General features: G+C 39.3%; 1 protein-coding gene across 1 annotated transcript in view; it reads left to right on the top strand.

Moving 5' to 3' along the window:
• LOC306862548 (gamma-aminobutyric acid receptor subunit alpha-3-like) overlaps nucleotides 1–18,036 on the top strand; it is a 158,285-nt gene that overhangs the window by 118,962 nt on the left and 21,287 nt on the right. Inside the window, exons 7-8 of the mRNA XM_079405404.1 lie at nucleotides 521–664; nucleotides 6,537–6,689. Coding sequence (XP_079261530.1) covers nucleotides 521–664; nucleotides 6,537–6,689 — 297 coding nt within the window. The remainder of the gene's footprint in view (nucleotides 1–520; nucleotides 665–6,536; nucleotides 6,690–18,036) is intronic.

Genomic DNA, 18,036 nt, shown 5'->3' with positions numbered 1-18,036 from the left:
AAATAAGCTTCCCATTGATGTACAGTTTGTTAGGATCGGACAATATTTGGTCGAGATGCAACTATTTGAAAATCTGGAATCTGAGGGTGCAAAAAAATCTAAATACTGAGAAAATCACCTTTAAAGTTGTCTAAATGAAGTTCTTAGCAATGCATATTACTGATCAATAATGAAGTTTTTATATATTTTTACGGTAGGAAATTCACTGAATATCTTCATGGAATGTGATATTTACTTAATATCAAAATGATTTTTGGCATAAAAGAAAAATTGATAATTTTGACCCATACAATCTATTTTTGGCTATTGGGTCACAAATCTAAATATAAAGTTGCAAAGGGCAAGTTGAACTAGCCAGTCAGTCTAGAAGTAATGTTTTATGTGCACTACTATCACCACGCTTCAGCATGTAGATATGGAAAAAAACACCCATGCAGTAAATTATAAAAGAACAGCATTGTATTTGTTTATAAAATTTTGGTCAGAATAAACCAATACTGCTGTGGTTTGTCTTTCTAAGATGCCTACACCAACAACGAGGTTGTCTACATCTGGACAGCAGATGATGAGAAATCTGTTTCTGTGGCTCCTGATGGCTCTAGACTCAACCAGTATGACCTGTTGGGCCATGTCATTGGCAAAGAGACCATCAGCTCCAGTACAGGTAAGCGCTTTTCTCTTCTGATTATATAGTGAAGTTAAAACAGATCAAAAGTGCTGGTTATGATCTAGGCAAATGGTAGCGAATGAAGAAGTGAAAATATAAAATGTTTTCAATTGTTTAATCATTGCATAATTCCCATTCCATTTCTGTTATTTATAGTTTGAATGCATTATTTACTATCATTCTGCAATATGGAAAATGCTTGTTTATCACAATATCTTTATAATCAATGACAATAAAGAGTGCATAATCAGTTACTAAAACCAGCATTTTCAGAGCTGTTTCTATGACATGTTGGACCAGGCAAAAGTGAAACACCCAAACAGACTGAGTTTCAATAACGATGCAGTTATGATATTGTGATGAATTGATATATTGATTGCATTTATAGTCACAGCATATGTATCACAATATATGGTAATTGTCAATATCCAGCTTATTTTCCATTTTATACACCACCAAATCCTGTGTATTTACACTGAATGCTGCAGTCTGCCTTTTAACAGGTCTCCTTCAAATATATGAAAAAGATCTGCCTTCCTTTGTTTACCAGTTTTCGAGGCACAGTTACAGATTCATGCTGGATAATGAAAACCTCTCTTGCTCTTTAACACAGTTTATTTATATGCATGAGTCTGTAATACTCTTCTGTACATAACCTTCTCTTTGTGAAATCTCTCTTTTGCAGCTGACAGCCTGAATTAATTAACTTTGCTCGCTTCCCACATGCTTTTCTCCTTTCTTCCAGCTTCAACATACACTTACAAATTCCATTTTGTCTGTTTGTAAAGTAATTTATCTAACCTGCTTTGCAAGCACCTAGCTTATCGATTGCTTTCTGTCACAGTTATTGGGGTCATACAGCCTCTGTGAAGCAGGAAGGACTCAAACAAGTATGAGTGTACAAGAAAAGTGTGTGTGCTCAATAAGACGATGTGCAGATGTCAAAATGAGAGATGAAATTGACCTAAACTCCACATTATTTGTGGTGCACTTCTTCTACAGCCAGTGAAAGGGAAATCGGTCATAAATGATTATGCTTTAATCCAAAGGTATTATATAGTTCATAAAAGTCTAGACTCTAAATTTCCCTCCCAGCAAAAGTCTGGGTCCCACTTTATATTAGGTGGACTTAACTACTATGGACTTATATCAAAAATAAGTGCAATGCACTTTTTGTGTTCATACTGTATTGCAAAACACTTTTGCTGCTACTGAAGTGGGATATCAGGTTTGGTGGTATGGGTAGGTTTCAAGGTTGGTTAAGGTGTAAGGGATGGGTCAACAGTGTAATTATAAATGTAATTACAGAAAATAATTACAGTTGTAATTACATGCAGGTATTTTTTAATACTGTATAAGTACCATGTAAAAACATGTATACAATAAGTTCATTGTTTCAACTGATTAATTTAAATGTAAGTACATAGTAGTTAAGACCACCTAATATAAAGTGGGACCAAAGTCTGAATCAAGAGCTAATTCTTGCTCATGTGTGTTCATTTCTAGGAATATTTGACGAATTGTTGCATGACTGATACTTTGTTCAAATTGGCAGACAGCGAAAAATCATCTTCGAAATCTAGTTCCTTGGGCCTCACAAATCACAAGCAGGGGTTAATCAACATTTCAAACCCATGAAAGGACTGGGGGCTTGAGCTCCAGTGAAATAACCCTGTTCCATTCAATGTATAAAAATTGCAAAAATTAAAAATAAAAGTCATCATTTTAGTCAGATAAAACTGACTAAATTAATGAATATGAGTGTAAAGTACATTATCATCGAAAGACAAAACCTATGAATACAACTAAAATATTTAAATAAAAATGAACACTGGCAGCTACGGTGGGTTGTTAAAGTAAGTAGTAATCAATCCTAAATAGACTACTGCGGGGTTAGTTAATATAACCTTCAACGTCAGAAGAGCCATTTTGGTCCTTTTCCCACTGAATAAAATTCACGTGGAGCCACAAAATATTTGACCCCCAAATAAATATAACACGGCATATAGCTAAAGTTTTATATTCAGTTATGTTATAGGGCAGGGGAGTAACAATCAGTTCAGAAGTGAGGGGGACAGAAATGTCAAATGTAATAATAATTATAATATTTATGTATGTATAATTGACACAAACATTTTTTTTTAATTGGCTATAATTAAAATACACTGCTGGACAATAACCAATAATTTGTCCACAAAAATTATATTTGATATATATATTACTAATGACAATTTTATGGTTATGATATTCAGTATATATACTACAAACACTTTTTCCATTTTTATCACAGAATAAGGCAGAAAATAGGCTGTATTTTATAGCTTCTTTACTGTAATTAATGCTGTCAATTACCACTGGATCGTTCATATTACCTGGAGAAGACTTGAAAAACATAAACCATCTCATCTTCACGTTTCATCAGTTAAGGTTTAAACTTGTTATTCAGCTTAGTGATAGCTGGATGCCTTTTTCCATATTAGCAAAGAGTTCTTTGATATTAGGGATTTACTGGCATGTAAAAAGTTACTATTGCTTCCCATATGAGTTCGTTTTGGACTTTCTGCACGAGAGCGCCCTCCCGCTTCGAGGATGAATGAAACATACAGTGCGTGAGAGTGTTCAGCGCGCCGTGATGTTCACATCGCTTTGGATACGAATAAAACGAATCCAAAATGACGTGACTATCTTTTCTCTTTTAATTTAAACGTAGATTTATTCACATTGGCCCTTGAAAACCTCTACTTTAACACACTTGACCGAGAAAAAGTGCACGGGTAGAGTTTGTGGCCTAATGGTTAGAGAGTCGGACTCATAAACCAAAGTTTGCGGGTTCGAGTCTCGGGCCGGCAGGGATTGTAGGTGGGGGGAGTGAATGTCCAGTGGCTCGGGAGCCGCGGGTTGCCGACCCCTGGGTTAGGGTTATTCCTAGCGCTATTTATAGGACTATTTTATAGGGCTTTTTTGTGATTGCAGTTGAGATTGTTGTATAATAAATATATAACGTATTTAAAGACCTTGTTGCATCAGATGCAGCTTCTATGTCATCTTATTTGTGTAAAGACTGCTTAAAAATATAGCAACAATTCTATTTATGAATATATTTGAGCTGCCCATTTAACACATTCATTCATAGCATTTTTATCATGCTTCCTTATTCTTACATAAAATTCCTTAATAAGGATTGTCCTTTCTTCTGAGCAATTCAAGCTTGAAATACCACCTAATTGCAAGCATGTTTTGCCATTCCTACAGAATGCATTCTTGCATTCAAAAACAGCTGGATGGAGTGAAGATGAGTGGAACAGAACACAGGGTTCTCAAGAATTTGAAAATCTGACACACGATTTATGGGGACATTCCATAGGTGTATGGTTTTTATACTGTACAAACTATATTTTATATCCCCTTACCCTAAACCTATCCCTCACACAAAACTACAGGCATTTTTAGGCTTTTAACATATTCTGTATGATTTACAAGCCGTTGTCCTCATGGGGATCATAACTAAATAAATAAATTCCCCACAAGATTAAAATTTGTGATCACTATGCCTGTGGGGACATTTGGTCCCCATAATGTAAGGAATACCAGGACCCCACACACAAATTGGTGCGTCACTATTAAGATGTTTAAAAAAAAGCTCTGGTTGTTTGTCAGTGCTGGAGAAAGGGTTTGTATCAACTTGCTTTCAGATGAAACACCTATTTTACTGTCCCCCCTCAGCTGAAATGGAAAAGACAAATGTTCGAGTGTTTGTTTTTAAAGCACCAGAAGCATCTGTTTATTTTTCATTTTGTCATTTTAATTGTCCTCTGTTCTGCCTCCCAGTGCAGGGAGAGAATGCTAACTCAATCGAAAATTGCTTTTCCCACAGAGATTAGAATTTCAACCTCAGGTCTTGTTCAAGGAATATTTTATACACCCAAAATGAAAATTCTGTCATTAAAAGAATATACTTTACAGAATGCCAGGGGTTTTCTTTTCTAGAATGAGGACTGATAATGAACAAATACAGTCCATTTCACTGTATATGCTATATTCCACATCTTCTAAAGTCATACTATAGCTTGTCCACTGTTCAATTTTGTACATTGCAAAATTTGATTCTGAAGTGTCTTGTAACTGACCGCAAAAACTTTGAATGTGTTTGTTGTTTTGTTTTTTTTGCTTTGGTAGTACAACCCAAATTTGAAATAAAATTAAAACTAAAAGAATTTCAAATCACATGAGCCAATATTTTATTCACAAAAGATCATAGATAACATAAATGTTTAAACAGAAATTTTAAAATTGTATGCACAAAATGAGCTCATTTCAAATTTGATGCCTGCTACAGGTCTCAAAATAGTTGGGACGGGGGCATGTTTATCATGGTGTAGCATCTCCTCTTCTTTTGAAAACAGTTTTAAGATGTCTGGGTATCGAGGTGATGAGATTCTGGAGTGTTGGTGTTTGAATTTTGTCCCATTCTTGCCTGATAGAGGTTTGCAGCTGCTGAAGCATTCATGGTCATCTTTGACGTGTTTTTCGTTTAATGATGTGCCTCTATAGGTGAAAGATCTGGACTGCAGGCAAGCCAGTTCAGCACCCGGACATGCTGTTGTAATAGCTGCAGTATGTGGTTTTGCATTGTCCTGCTGAAATACACAAGGCCTTCCCTGAAATAGACGTTGTCTGGAGGGGAACATATGTTACTCTAAAACCTTTATTTACCTTTCAGGATTCATAGTGCCTTCTCTCTACTCTTTAGCCCAGGGGACACTGTGTCCGTGATTTCCAACAAGAATGTTACATTTGGACTCGTCTGACCATAGAACACTTTTCCACTTTGAAACAGTCAATTTAAATGAGCCTTGACTCACAGGACACAACGGTGCTTCTGGATCATGTTCACATATGGCTTCCTTTTTGCATGATAGAGCTTTAGATGGCATTTGCAGATGGCATGGCAGATTGTGTTTACCGACAATGGTTTCTGGAAGTATTCCTGGGCCCATTTAGTAATGTCAATGACAGAATCATGCCGATGAGTGATGCAGTGTCGTCTGAGGGCCCAAAGACCACAGGCATCCAACAAAGGTCTTCAGCCTTGTGCCTTACGCATAGAGATGTCTCCAGTTTCTCTTAATCTTTTGATGCTATGCACTGTAAATGATGAGCTTTGCAAAGCCTTTGCAATTTGACGTTGAAGAATGTTGTTTTTAAAGTATTCCACAATCTTTTTACGCACTCTTTCACAGATTCGACTGTTATCCACATTTTAGGCTTTGTGCTAGAACCGAATTTGCTGCAAAAAAAGACCATTGTACCATATCTGAATCTATGTTCTAGCAAAGAAGTAATGGAGAGAAAATTTAGACTTTTGCATGAGTCTTCTACTTCTCCTGATCTATGATAAACCAGCCACTGAATAATAAGATTTCCTTTCTTTTGATTTTTATGGAAATGTGCAAAATTTTAAACCAAAATTAAATGACTTTAGCAGTGCAAATTAGCCACCTGACCTCTGATTTTAAAGACATAATTGCAGCTCCTCATGCTCTGTCAGACCTTCAGAGAGAACAAAATGGTAGGGCTTTCAGATTGAGCAATTGTCTGTCACTTCCTTCCCACTGTTAAGGTTAGAACATCCAATATGCCCCAGCCATGCTGGGAAAACACTCAAATTCTCTGTTGTTGACGCTGTGATCTACAAGAAGCAATCAGTTAAACCTCCTCTCCAACACAAGACCCCCAACTCCTATATCTCAGTTGCTATTTCTGCATGATCATCCATGAATAAAATTCTGAATATTTTAGTCTGTGTTGTCCCATCAATAATTCATCCTTCTTACGGCCTCTGTCTTCTCTTTTCTCATTTCTAATATAGGAGAATATGTGGTGATGACAACGTATTTCCATTTGAAAAGAAAAATTGGCTATTTTGTGATCCAGACGTATCTCCCCTGCATAATGACCGTCATTCTGTCTCAGGTCTCCTTCTGGTTGAATCGGGAGTCCGTTCCAGCACGTACCGTCTTTGGTGAGCTTTTCTTCCGTTTGTTTACTAATGCACAGATGTGCTCTGCGAGTAATCCGGCAAATAATAGAGCTGCTGTTTACATTATGAGACTACATCAAAACATGCTGTGCCTTATATTTGTGGAGATGCTTTTGTTTTTATCTGCCATTATGAAACAACAGGAAGCATTCCGTAAGCAAGAACACCAGGCATTATTTGAAAAGTTTGTATTCTGTGTGAAAATTATTCAGAGAAAACATAAAGCTGGATAGTGATGGATTCTGTTTTGAAATGGTGTAATTACCACAGCAACCACACAATCACCTAATTAATTACAGATTAGATGGACCTAAACCTGGAGTCAAATGAAGTTAAAAAAAAAGTAATGCTGACAGGACAGAAAAGGAAAAGATAAGCACAAGAGCACTGCAGCTGTATCTCCTTCAGCAGCCTATTCACACAGGATCTTTAAGCCAGCTGAAGTTAAGAGATTATAGCTTATTGAGCTCACATCAGCATTGGCATGGTGTTTGACTTCATCTGCGGTTTGCTTTTTATCGAGGGCCGGAGCATCAGGTGCAATGCAGGGCTCATTCTGCCCTTATTACTGTGGAGGATGTTACTGATGAGAAAGTTTCTGCAATCAGCTAGAGAATAAATGAATTTGTGACACTTCTCACAAACCGTTCTTGACAGAGTGCAGCAGCATTTCATGCACCACTGTTCTGAATATTATGCAGAACCACAGAAAAAGATATCATAATTTAAATCACATTATTTTTCATATTGCAATATGAATATGATTCAAAGACGGTTTAATTTTTTTTTGTTTTCCTGATTCGCTCAAGCCGGGCACACTGCACGATTTTCAGGGAGTCGAACATTACACAACTTTTCAATAGGAAGAATCGCTGACATCTCTGCCTTGTCTACAAGTTATGTTTCACAATGTAACACACGTGAGAACTCAGAAATAATGTAAGACCACGTGAAAGACAGACTTTCTCACGCACGATTTGTCTCTGGTTTTGGGCATTTGCCAGCGATTTTAAGTCAAAATTAGGGCTAAATCATGCTGTGTGAATCGTTTGAGTAGTGCAAGCGCTCCATGCCACGCTCGGGCACAGTTCATTTAGCCGTCCCTGGCCCAGTCAGAAGAGGTGCCGGAGCACGGAACAGATACTATTTTGTGTGTGCTACTACTACTACACTACAATTTCAATTAATCTAATAAAATCAAGTATATTTACGTTTAGAATGGGTCTGGTTCTCACCTTATTGATGAACTGGAATTGTAGTCTTTGATTTAAAGCTGCAAAGTGTTTCATTAACGTCAGCTGCCTCCGTAATAATTCTCTGACTTACAAGTGAAAATCAAGGCATGGCATAAATTACAAATTTATTCTGCAGAATATTAGCGAAAGTGGGTTTCTCCGTCATCTTGCACATGATGTAAGCGTGCTCCCGCCCAGAAAGTTTAGTGCAAGTGTGAGTGCAGGCCAGCGGGGGAGTGGGGAGGGGGGATAATCGCGCTTGGGCTCAGTTCAAGGCAACCCTCAGATCTATATTCAGTAGACACATTAATTTAAACAAACACAACAAAAATAAATCCAGGTTGAAAAGAGGATATTCTAGACGCAGGACAACTAGAAATAAAACATGCATGCTTAACATCTATTTAGGACAACATAAGACAAAGAACATAGGAATCACTGGGGTTTAAATCCACAATATATTACGGGATTAAACAAGTAACAGGTGAAAGTGATAAATTGCTTAGGAGGGCAACTATGGAAACACACTAAGGACTAATGAAGCAAGGCAATCATAAGAAGTAAAACCATGAGAACAGGAACTACATATCAAAATTCTACCGGTTCAAGTTAAGACTCAATATTGATTACAGACCACCCTCGTGAAACGACAGAATTAAATTATAAGGTATTATTGTATGTAAAGAAGACAGTCCCATAATAAGGTCAGTGGGGAAAAAAAATGAGTTGCTGTCTATAAATGGTCATTTCTATAGAGTGGTGGAACTATGATGTCACCTTGTGGGCAAAAACCCGGACGTGAGCATTTTAGCACTTCCGGTTCCATCATCCCAGAGTCAATGGGTTTTTTTGAATGGGAGTTTGAGTAAATCCCCTAAAATAAGGTCTGTGGTTTACACAAGCTCAAGATACTTTCAAGTTTTATTCTACGACATAAAACACAACAGTTACACCCCACTATTGATTTGTTTAAACCGTTACATTTCTTTAAAAAGGCGGTTGCTAACAAGTTGCTAAATGGGATTACAGTCATTTCAATCATTACGTTCTCACCCCTTGGCTGAAAAATATATGAGCTGTGTGGTGATGTAGGGAAATACCTGTAAATGGCGCATCTCTGACGGAGAGATGCAAAGCGGTTTAAAGCAGAGTCCTGGACGGGTCCTGTTTGGTAAACCAAGCAGTACTTAACAGAACACCCGACCCGTTATCCCACAGCAGCACTATATATTTATTTCTGTAGCCTACCAGACCAGAACCGTTCGACATAAAGACAGAGAGTCGTGACCCGAACCGGACCCACATTAATCTACATCAGGAAGGCAAACTTATTTATTTTCTCATCTAATACAAGCAATCAAACCAACATTAGGCAAGTTGGTGCTTTGAAGAAAAACAGACACGCAACATGATAATTAACAGAAAAAAAGATGAGAACGCAACTTTCTGTAAACAATACAAAACTTGCCCTAGCATCTTATGATCACTGCTAAACTATAGAACAAATAAATATGCATAGGCTAAATCACATCATACACACGCTTATAATTATTCATAAATAAAGAAAATAACACAGCCTTTAAATAGGCCTACGATTGCAGTTATTATTGAATTTCATTAGTCCCACAAAGTTATGATTTATGCGCAGACGTTCACGGAAAAATGCGCAAGACAAGACAGTTACAATATCATGATTATGGTTAAATAAGAAAAAAAGACATATAACCAAATTAGGCTATGTTTATTTTTATATTAAATATCTCAACACACCATTAGATATGACATGAAGCGCAACTTGTGTAGATTTATGTAGTAAAAAGGCTTGCTTCCTTTGGTGTATATTTGTATACTTTTACCGTCTCTCAATCTCAGCATGGGTTAATTTTGTCACTAAACGTTTGCCCCACTAAGGTTAAATTATGCTAAGTCTTTCTTTGGCCTTCGCTCTGGAAGGGATCTGTTGATTCTGCTAAACTTTCATTAAAACGGAAACTAAACTATATAAAAACTAAATAAAAATGTGTTCACAAAATACAAACTAAACTAAAACTAACAAAGATATTAATGAAACTAATAAAAACTCAACTGAATTTCTTAGCAAATTTGAAAACGATATTAAAATGAAACTCATTTAAAAATTCAAAACTATAACAATCTTGGTCACAGTGAAAGTGAAATTTTGGTAACACTTTACAATAGGGAACACTTATTCACTATTAACTATGACTTTTCTAAGATCATTATTTTGTGCATTTGGTGTATCAGAATATGTTGACATGCTTTAATGTTCAAAAAAACACATTATGTTTCAAATACTGTACATTATTGTAGTTCTTCTATGCCCCGCCTCTCTCAAACAATATTTTCTAAAAAGCCCCTCTTTCCGACAAGTGCAGGCTGCTCTGATTGGCCAGCTAACAGAGTGCATTGTGATTGGCTCTTTACATAATCGCGAGCTTCAGATTTCAAAGTAAATATAAAGACAATATAAAGTAAATATAAAGTAAATGTAAGTTAATTATGTCCTTAGTTTTACCATCAGTTCAAGCCCGAGAGGGGAACAGAGTCACGTGACAGACACAGTGATGATGCTCGTATGTATTTGCAGTACACAAGCCTTGGCTGAGACAGTTAACTCCACTGTAATGTGACCCTGTCTCTCTCTCTCTCGCTCACACACACACACGATGCGCTACTCTATACTGCGCAAAACTCAGCATTTGAACAGTCAATAGCAAATACTTCAATTAATAACAAAACATACTTACAGTCTCTAATTCAGAAGTGCAAGATTGTCATAGCAAATGCAGAATTGACCCTTTTTTTTTTTTAGAAATAGCCTTCGTGCACAGCCAGCATTGTACTCTCCTAGGTTCACGAAACTTGTCGTCCATAAAATGCGTTGCTCCAATTCAAACAATTGGGTTGTGCTGTTCCGTTGTAAACAAATCTTAACATTGATTCCTAATTGCATCTACTTTCAGAAGGTCAAATAAAGTGATTTTGATTTTGCATACCACACAGAATCTCCATGACATGGCTGCATCAACACTACTGTGGTTACTGAAACCACGGCTTCTTTATTTGTGTGCACATTTGGGTGGTATTACGCAAATATTTCCACATCGTGAAGTAGACACGTGGGGGCGTGTCTTAATGAGGCATTTTAGCTCGGTCTGGGTCAGCCTTCTCTTTCAGATAGAATAAATTATTTTGTGGGAGACTTTGAGCTTTGTAACTCTGCAGATTGTATACATGCACAAACAGATACATAACACACTAAAGAAAAGGAAAACAAGAAATCGCATCATATGACCCCTTTAAAAATTATTTGAAAAAGTTGTCAGAAGCATGATGGTGATGACGTTGAAGGCGAGCGACCGTGGAGGTGTAGTTCGTTTACAGCCTAAATTTAGCTTTTAAATTCTGGTGCTTTTATTTAGACTTCAAAATTCATAAAAGTTATATTATTTTGTGAAGATTATTTTGATGGACAAAATATGTAAGTTTCATGAACTATGATTGAACACAGAGTTTATTTTTGCAATAATCCTTAAGCCTATGGAAAAATCCTATTGGCTTTTTGTCGAGGGAACCAGTGTGATGCTAACAGCCGATCCGCATACAAAGTGACGTCATAGTTCCCCCACTCTATTAAGATGTCAGCTTAGAAGGCAGCTGCTTATGCAAGTGGTTTAAAGCAAATAATTGTTACAGTTTTGAATGCTGTAGTAAACCTGGTTCCTTTTCATATCTTCACTTAACACTACGGTAGTAACAGTAACACAACTCCCCAGATGAGATGATTGACTGAAACCTGTATAGAAACATACCAGTTAACTCTTCTGAGGCACCACATCATCTGTGCTGCACCCGTGACTGCAATCCTCTGATTTCTCTTTTTAAGGAAACCAGTTCATAAGAGCTTGTGCTTATGTTTTTATTTGTGTGAAGAGAAGCTACCATATTTCATTGACCATCATCAGAGTGGATATGTTGCTCCTCAGAGTGGGACATGTTTTGGGATGTATGTGCTTGTGTGTTTTTGTTCTGAACAAGGACACTCATAACTGTTTGCAGCTGATGCTCTAAATATTGTACTGCTTGCAAACTCTCCTTTTTTCTCTTTTTGAGGGCCGGTCATTCACAGCACTATACAAGACTGAGTAAGACATGGTTTAAGACCACAACAAAAAGACAATGCAAGGAGAGGTCAAATAATTCCAAATATCAATAACCAATAAAGCAAAAGAAAGAGAAAGACTAAAGTACTTAAAAGATAAAGAACCAATCAGAAGAATAAAAAAAGAGTAAAAATTAAAAAAGTAACACTCAAAAAGACTAGCAAAAGAGCTACAGAATATACTAAAAGTAAAAACTAAATGAGAAGACTAGATAAATATTTAAAGCAAGGGAACAAAAACAACAATAGTAAGGATACACAGATGCCATAACAAGACTAAAACACAACTGGAGAATGTAGCACAACAAAGTGTGTACATATGGCACAAAACAAATCAGTGAAGACAGTAGTCGGGTTTTCTAAGTTTCCAAAGCTGCGAATTTAACTTGTGCACAAAATTGGAATATCACATAAAACATTTGCGAATAAGCGCCATTTCCATCCGACGAGTCAAAGAGAGTCCTGATAAACTAGCACTAAATATCACTGAGAAAAACTTTTATGCGCATGGAGGAATTTATTCGCAAAGTGCATTTCCATCTCCATTTATTCACATTAACACTTTTTCACACAAGTCAAAAACCACCTCAAGCAAGCATAAAAACTTTTGTGCAAATTAAAGGTTGTTGTTTTTTTTTTTTGTTTTTTTTTCAAAATATGGCGTTTCCAACATTAGTTCATGTGACTGCAAAACGTGCATGAAAAATGATGGAAACGGTTAATGAGGTAAGAGAACACAATAAATAGAGAGGAAAGCACACATGGAGCAAGTGAGAACAATTAGTTAAACAAGAACTAGACATCGACTAATTGAGAGGACGTGGTAAAGGGAAACAAGGAGCAAGACAAGGGGAGAACATGACCAACATAAACAAGAATAAGCCGTGTGCTCAAACACAAACCAAACACAGAGACATTAAATAAACAAGGACAAAATGAATAGAGCTGCCAGGACAGAGCCCTGATAATTCCAATCCTCTCATCTTCTAGTTTTCTTTTCTTTCCAAATCCCCAATAATTCTACACCTATACTAAAGTTAGTATTTCCTTTCAGTAAATATTGAATAATGCCACTCTTGTACTGCCACTGTTACCATTTTATTCGTTTTATTGTTTCCCTTTCATATCTTTGTTCTTTAAAATGCCTCTTTTGCTTTATTCATTGTTGTCTTTTATCTTGTGCTAACTCCATAATTTTCAAGCTAAAACTAATTCATGCAGTATGGCTTGCTCAGGTGTATAGTCATATTTCATCTTCACCATCTTATTCTTTGCGGCCCACCTTCACCATTATCCTTTGTACACCCACAACCTTCTAGACAGACTCCTTAGAATTGGTGTTCAGCCCACACAGGCTTAGATATTCACTCATATTTTAATATTGAGTGGTTTTCTTAAGCATGCATCACTATTTATTTTGCTCGTACTATTTAATTTTTTTCTAATAACATTACTTAATTATTTTTTTTAAATGCAATAAACACATGCAATGATTTGAATGCATTCGCTTAGATAATAAGCCTTAAATGCATGAGTGTTTCACCAATCGTTAGTATATATTCAGGTCTTTAGAGACCCGGGCCTATATATCTAACACAGATGGATCTCTAACTGCTGCAATAAGATAAAACTCTTCCATGGAATGGAAAAAAAAAAACACTACGAAAGTCAATGAGAATAATCAACTGTTTGGTTACCAACATTCTTCAAAATATCTTCTTTTGTGTAAAAGAAAGAAATTCATACATGTTCAGAATTTCAGACTATTCAGCTTGAGGGTAAGTAAATGATGAGTGAATTATAATTTTTGGGTGAACTATCCTTTTAAGAGAAACCCTCAGTCCTGATCTGACTATCTAAAGCAGATTTTGAAAAACATATTCTGATATACTAGACAACTTTTATTCATTTTATTCATATGTAATCTAGATAATTTATAACTAGTCCAAACAGAATGTAGTAATTCAGAATAGAACTTCACATTGAGTAGTATTAAAGCAGTTGGCTGTTAAGGTAATCAAGAAGAAACAGCTAAGATGCAAGCAGAAAAAAAGCCTGTTAATTTCCTTGTGTCAAAAGAATAAAAAGCTGTGAGTGTTCTGAATGCTACAGTAATTAGTATCCTATCATGCATCTTTTCATAAAGACAAGTGGGAGGTTGTATCCAACTGATTTCCCATTACCCAAGTTGAGTCTATAAACGTGACTAATCAGCAATCACACTCTGGGTAAGAATCGCATCATTAACTGGTCGCCGCTCTTCTATGAAGAAGCCCCACCAGGCATGCTCTCCACCTCCATAAGAAATGCCACTCCATCTTGGGCAACTTTTTCTTTGAGGCTGCTTCTGCTATTAACATTCACTCCTGCTTATTTTGTCCAGAGGAGAGGTGTTGAAAAGTGTTCCACAGCAACCCCCGGTGTTTCCCACAAGGCGAATGTGAATGCTAATCAGCGATCTGAAGCCTGCTGTTGTTTGGAGTGCAAACACATGTCCAGGAGGAGCAATCTAAATGTTTCATCTTAAATGTTGTAGCCAACGTTTGTGAAGTTGTCTTGGTTGTGTGGAATCATGAATACACAAAATTATCAAATTTGGAACACTTATAGTGGTGGTCACCAATTGGATCAGATGATTACTTAACTAATTTGGACAGAAATTACAGAATTTTAATATACATATTTGTTCAAAAGTTTTGATCACAAATTTCACAACCGAAATTAACCAATATTTGGTTTCAGGGTTATAACTTTTGCAATACAATCTGTTTAAATAAAAAATGGCATCCCTGCTGAAAAATCCAGCATTGCTGGTCACCAGCATAAGGTATGTTTTGCATGCTGGGACCAGCTTGGGATGTTGGTGTGCTGGTGGACCAACATTTGTTGTATTTTGGGTAATGGTATGATCACAGCAACACAAATGTGTGTATGTGTTAAATATCACATTTCTTTTGAAATGTGTTTGTGTTTGTAGTTAAAGATCTAGACAATTTTACAAATTAATTTTAATAAATTATTTAATAAAGAAAAACACGTTGCTGGTTAAATGTTTATACAATAAAATCCCCAGTGTTAAACAAGCACTACTCAGTTTTCATATGATCCTGATCTATAGAGAGTAAAAGTAACACTGAACCAGTGTTGTAGTTAGTGAAATAAAGTAGATTTACTCTACAAGTGATAACTGAGCTTTAGTGAAGACACCTGTGGTTAAGAGGAACAGCAGGAACAGACAAAAAGTGAAGACATCAGCAGAAACACAACAACTACTTGCAGCCACACAGCCTTAAATTAAATAAATATCTCGCCAGAGGTTTTAAACAACTGCATAAATAGAATTACCATATTCGCTTATTGCAAACAAGTTTGGCTTTATTTCTTTCATATGCTACATGTAAAAAGGTTATTGAAGTATGTTGCCATTATGGTGATTAGTGTCCCCTTTCCTTGGGCAATTGTTGAAAGTACACGCTATCACTATTTTCAATAATATTTAATGGTCTTGACTGCACGGATATACCTTTTACTATGTGCACTTTTTTAAATCAGTGACTGAAGACTAGATTTGGACATATGTGGCTTTCCAGATAAGTATGACAAGTATGAAACTTTCAGTTTTGAACATTCATTATTAAGTTATTAACTGTCCCACTGAAAGAAATTAAACTAAAAGACTATCAAATTGTAACGCGTCTGTGGTTGTGGATGAAGGCGCAAGACGAAAGAGTAAACAAAAATAAATCTTTAATGAAATAGCTTCAACACACGTGAACACTTAGTTAACTTAAGATCAGACAAACACAAAGGCAAAACTGAGGACTTATAAAGGGGCTGGAACAAACGAGGAAACAAGGTAATTGAATCAAACACAGGTGATGAATATAACTAATTAACAAAACTAGGTCAGAAACTAAAACAGGAAGAACCAAATAAGGACAAAAAGGAAACTAAACAAACAGTTCTGTTACAGATATCGCCCCCCTCCCGGAAGGTGCGTCCCGCACCGTAACAGTAACATCGGGGAGGGGGGGTGGGCGTCCTGGAGGCTGGAGCAGGACCAGGATGGGACAGGGAAGCCTCCAGGACGGATCAGGAGCCTTGGGAGACCATGGCAGGACTGGAGACCCGGGAGGCCATGGCGGATCAGGAGACACGGGAGGCCATGGCGGATCTGGAGCCTTGGGCGGCCTTGGCGGATCGGGGTCCTTGGGCGACCATGGCAGATGAGGGTCCTCGGGCGACCATGGCGGATCTGGATCCTCGGGCGGCCATGGCGGGTCGGGGTCCTCGGGCGGCCTTGGCGGATCGGGGTCCTCGGGCGGCCTTGGCGGATCGGGGTCCTCGGGCGGCCTTGGCGGATCGGGGTCCTTGGGCGGCCTTGGCGGATCGGGGTGCTCCGTGGCCTTGGCCCATGGCCTGGCCACACAGACTGAGACTATATGGCCCCCCCCCAAAATTTATTTGGGAAAGTTCCCCTCTGGGGGCCACATTGGAGGAGAGGGTTCTTGAGGGCGCTCTGGAGGAGCGGACTCTTGGGGGCGCTCTGGAGGAGCGGACTCTTGGGGGCGCTCTGGAGGAGCGGACTCTTGGGGGCGCTCTGGAGGAGCGGGCGCTTGAGGGCGCTCTGGAGGAGCGGGCGCTTGAGGGCGCTCTAGAGGAGCGGACGCTTGGGGGCGCTCTGGAGGAGCGGACTCTTGGGGGCGCTCTGGAGGAGCGGGCGCTTGAGGGCGCTCTGGAGGAGCGGACTCTTGGGGGCGCTCTGGAGGCGCGAAGCTGGATAGAACCAGCGGAGACGAAGGAGAGCTGGACGGGACCAGCGGAGACGCAGGAGGGCGTTCTTGCAGCGCAGACACTTGAGGGCGCTCTTGCAGCGCAGACACTTGAGGGCGCTCTGGATGCGTGGGGCTGGACGGGACCAGCGGGAACTCAGGTGGGCTGGACGGGACCAGCGGGAACTCAGGTGGGCTGGACGGGACCAGCGGGAACTCAGGTGGGCTGGACGGGACCAGCGGGAACTCAGGTGGGCTGGACGGGACCAGCGGAGATGCAGGAGGGCGCTCTTGCAGCGCGGACACTTGAGGGCGCACGGGAGGCGCGACGCTGGATAGAACCAGCGGAGACGAAGGAGGGCTGGATGGGACCAGCGGAGACGCAGGAGGGTGCTCTGGTAGCACGGACACTTGGGGGCGCTCTTGCAGCGCGGATATTAGAGGGCGCGCTTGCCGCGCGGACATTAGAGGGCGCGCTTGCCGCGCGGACATTAGAGGGCGCTCTTGCAGCGCGGACATTAGAGGGCGCACGGGAGGTGCGGGGCTGGACGGGACCAGCGGGAAATCAGGTGGGCTGGACGGGACCAGCGGGAAATCAGGTGGGCTGGACGGGACCATCATCGCCGTAAACGGCGCAACGTTCATCGCCTGTTGCGGCGGTTTCCACATCGCCGCGGGCGGAACATTCTTCGCCGTGGATAAGGCTCCGGCTCGGGGTCGGAGACTCTCCAGACACCGGATGATGGCTTCTCTCCAAGTGAGGTCGGAGGTGTCTGGGAGCTCTCGCTGCTGGTGGAGCGTGAGCCCGAGCCGGAGCAGCATCTTGAGGGTTCCGTCTTCCAGAGTGCTGGCGAGGGCGAGAGGCGCAAACGCCAACATAAAGCTCACTGGGTCCCGGTTGGCGTAAGCCAAATCAAAAAATCGCGCCGGTTCGCCCATCTTCGGTTGCGGTCTGATCTTCTGTAACGCGTCTGTGGTTGTGGATGAAGGCGCAAGACGAAAGAGTAAACAAAAATAAATCTTTAATGAAATAGCTTCAACACACGTGAACACTTAGTTAACTTAAGATCAGACAAACACAAAGGCAAAACTGAGGACTTATAAAGGGGCTGGAACAAACGAGGAAACAAGGTAATTGA

The sequence above is a fragment of the Barbus barbus genome (genome assembly GCF_936440315.1).
Source record: "Barbus barbus genome assembly, chromosome: 43".
Taxonomy (NCBI): Eukaryota; Metazoa; Chordata; class Actinopteri; order Cypriniformes; family Cyprinidae; genus Barbus; species Barbus barbus.
The sequence above is the reverse complement of the archived record's forward strand: the minus strand, read 5'-3'. Positions and strand labels throughout refer to the sequence as shown.